General features: G+C 35.0%; 1 protein-coding gene across 1 annotated transcript in view; it reads right to left on the bottom strand.

Moving 5' to 3' along the window:
• LOC114612755 (tolloid-like protein 1) overlaps positions 1–2,503 on the bottom strand; it is a gene marked incomplete at its 5' end in the record, with an annotated part of 36,990 nt that extends 34,487 nt beyond the window's left edge. The window contains 2 exons of the mRNA XM_028757778.1: positions 636–761; positions 2,308–2,503. Of these exons, the coding sequence (XP_028613611.1) occupies positions 636–761; positions 2,308–2,503 (322 nt within the window). The remainder of the gene's footprint in view (positions 1–635; positions 762–2,307) is intronic.
• Positions 2,504–3,981: the final 1,478 nt, after the last annotated feature.

The raw sequence follows: 3,981 nt of genomic DNA, 5'->3' as shown, positions 1-3,981 counted from the left end.
AGAGAGAGAGAGAGAGAGAGAGAGAGAGAGAGAGAGAGAGAGAGAGAAATTTAAATATTTTTTTAAATGTAATGAAGGAAGAGGAAATTGAATGAAGCAGCTTTAAATGAAGAAAGAGACTACAGTTCCTGGTAACAAAATATTATACATAAACCCTCATGTGATATTTCAGTGAAGAAATGTAAATAACCAAAGTGTCATGGTATAATAATTTTTATTGCATAAAATATGTTTAGATTTGTGCTAAATGCATATGTCTATGGTAGGTGCTAAAGATATGATGATGATAAAATTGGGGCTGGTTAGTGTAACAAGCAACAATGTGTGGTCTATGCGTATAGTATGTCAAGAAAATAATAAAGAGAAACGTCATAGAACAGAAGGAAAGGCCGAGTGTACAGATGCAGTGAGGGAGAATCCATGACTGAGGGAACAATGAGGGGATGCGTGGATGGATGCACACAGCCAGATGCCAGGGAGAGGAGAGCTATAAACACATACACACTTCATAACCAAAAGTAGAAAGGATGGAGGTCAAGAACGAGAGACCAGGTAGAGTTTCATGTCAGCCATGGTTGCTATGAGAGAAAATGAAGGGAGAGAGAGAGAGAGAGAGAGAGAGAGAGAGAGCCTACCTTCACAGCTTCTTCGGTCTGGCCCCAGTTCATAGCCAGGCTCACAGGCACACTGGTAGCTGCCTAGTGTGTTAAGACACCTCTGCTCACAGCCTCCTCGGTCAGGTTTAGCACACTCATCTTCTTCTACAAAATCAAGAAAGAAACAGTACAATTAGATCTAACTGAAATAGAGATTGAAATATAATGTTTGGTGGCTCTTTATAAAGCATACAACTCATTTCTCAACAAAGGTTCTAATCCTTGGCTGTGTGACCTATTCCTATAGCATGGTATGACAATCTAAACCTTAGAACAAGAGAGTAGAAGCCTACCTGCTGCAGGTCATTGTATCTCAACTGGAGGTCATCGTATCTAATACAGAATGAATTTTCATTCTGAACTTAAGGGCAAACGGAGATTACTAAATCCCAAAGAGGTTTTGGGATTAAGTTTAAAAAGCACAGCAACACTTAGCGATTTCACAGCAAAACTTGTTAACTATATCTCAGAACATCCTTTTAGAGGCTGGAGACCCACAGCTGAGTGGCAGAACATATGATTTGCATATAAGACTATATGGTTTTCATACGATAAAATGTGATTTGCATAACGGAACTATATGATTTGAATGTGAGAATATATGATTTGCATGTGAAACTATATGATTTGCTTATGAGAAAACCTGGGTTTAATTTCCAGCATATGCACACACAAACACACAAGTACCACATGCACACAAACACAAACTGATTTAAGCAAATGTCTTCATCAAGAAGTAAATTTTAGTGATTACAAATTTTAAAAAATGAAATTTAGTAGTTTTCTAGATCTTTTCCATGTTTTGGTGTTTTTTAATATAAATACTTAGATTAAGAACATATATTTACATAAATATATGTGTTGCTTAATGTATAAAATACAGCATATATAAAATATATCAATTGTATATTATATAATGAATAAATATTAATATGTGATAAACTTCACTCCAATTTTTCTCAGATGTAGATAAAACATGCACTATTTTTAAACATACACACACAAGGTACTCTATAAGTTTACTCTTCATAAATAAACTAATATGGATTACACAAATACAAGCACCTCATGGAGACATACATCAGAAAAATATTAAGCATTTTGACAGCTAAACATATAATCACAAGAAACAGTATATTTCTACCACTGTGACATATGACATATCCAGAAAAAAAATTACCATGCCAATATGTATTTTAATGAACTTATATAGCTGAAGTGATAACTTTATCTTCCTTCCAATTTATATAGCAAATTCCTGAGCAACTTCTTCTTGAAAATGAATTGCACTATTTAAATAATGAAAACACTTAGATATCTGTTGGTGAATTTGGCATACATAAATTAACCCATTCTTCCTATAAAAGCCCATGCAGAGGAAAGTGTATTTATTCTTCCTATTTTCATTCAAACATGATATACTTCAAATAAATGCCTATAAATTTCTTACATGTAAGTTTGATGTAATTTTTGCGATAAAATCAGTTTCATTTTTCCCAGTCATACATCCTTGTTACAGGATGTGAGGACATATTTCAACTTTCAATAATCTCCAATCCAAATCTGCTGAGACTCAAAGCTTAATGCGCTGACCTTCCCCCAACTCCATGCCAAAAAAAATAAATAAATAAAATAAACTGTTGCAGATTACCTTTAAAAAAGTTAGCAGCAAACCCTGCCTTGTTCACAGTGCCATCAGAGACAAACTTCATCCACAGGGTGTTGGAAGTAGATCTTATATCTTCAGGCTTGTCATAACCGCAGAAGCGTCCTATCAATGGACTGTTCTCACTGGCTCCATCCCGAACTTCTAGGTGATCATAGGCACAGCTGTCATGTCTTTCGATCTACAAAGGGAAATTGTACAAATAATCCGTCTCACTAAGAGATATCAATAAGACAAGTGGAATGGGAAGGTTATCCTTGCTATTCTTAGTGGCATAGCATCAAGGTGTTAATATGGAAAATAATACCAAAATGAAAAGCATGTAACTAAACATGAGTTCACAGATACACTACCCACATAGGAACTCTTACTCTTCTTTAGAAATCCTAGAAACAGTATATCCACCTAAGCCTGAGTGAACAGGAGGTAAATGCATTCTTTTGATTGATTGATTGATTGGTAGAGTCTGATTGATTGATAGGGTCTGATGGACTGATAGGTAGAGTCTTACTGTATAGCCCAGGTTATCTTGGAACTAGTTATATATTCCACACTGGCCTCAAACTCAACATCCTCTTGTTTCACATTAAAAGTCATGTAGATTAAAAAATAGCAGTATCAAATACAAATATTTCATATCTTAATGATAGGTTTAACACTGCTTTCAAAAATCAATAGTAACCAGGATTAAACCAACAGAGGTACTGTTCAAGATTTAAAAATAATTATCTCTGTGCTTAGGAAAAGATAATTAATTGTATCCTATCATTAACGCTCATTTGTTTTTTTTTAACTTTTAACTGAAATCCCTTTAGTTTTTGATTCATACGAAATTCACTCTTCACTTAGTTACTTTTAGAAATTTGAATAGTTATATATACAAAAGTATATTTCCAGAGACAAATTCATAAAATCATTAACTTCATAATTTATATTTTCACCAGTACCTACTTAAGATCTGACATTATTTACATACTACAAAATATATATCTGGTACTGATGAATAATCAAGTAGAAATCCAAATTCATTCACACATAGTAAACATTTGCAGTTACATAGCATATGGAGTGTTCCTCACGCACATAAGTCTATAGTACTCAGAAATGCTACATCTCTTGTCAGCACTAATCTCAAAGACATTATCTGTGAGTGGAATGCTGGTGTTTACATACTTTTCCAAGTTTAATCTGAGTGTAAAGCCTGTGTAATGAATCTCCTCCACTGACCCTGATTACAACTCTATTTCATCAACTTGGGGACAACGAAATCAAGCATAAGTGAAATGTGATTAATTTACATCCTGCATTCAATATTTTCAACTACGTTACATTACTTTGCCAACTAATATGTGGGACGGATCTAAATATTGCTAGAAAAGTTAAAAATTGGATGGAGAGATGCCTCAGTGGTTAAAAGCACTCGTTGCTCTCACAAAGAACCCTGGTTCAGCTCGCGGCACCCACACAGCAGCTCACAGCTGCCTGCGACGCCCACACAATGGCTTCCAGCTCCCTCTTACAATAGCCATAGGCTCCTGCAACTGTGTGCTGCACACACACTCACGGCTCACATGTATACACATGAATTTACAAGAATAAGAATCTACATCAAGCCCACGGATGTTAAGCCAATAACCATAAGTCCCATGAAAAAAAGAT

Source organism: Grammomys surdaster, unplaced genomic scaffold (genome assembly GCF_004785775.1).
Source record: "Grammomys surdaster isolate TR1022 unplaced genomic scaffold, NIH_TR_1.0 126182, whole genome shotgun sequence".
Lineage (NCBI taxonomy): Eukaryota > Metazoa > Chordata > Mammalia > Rodentia > Muridae > Grammomys > Grammomys surdaster.
This window is presented reverse-complemented; position numbering and strand designations above follow the sequence as displayed.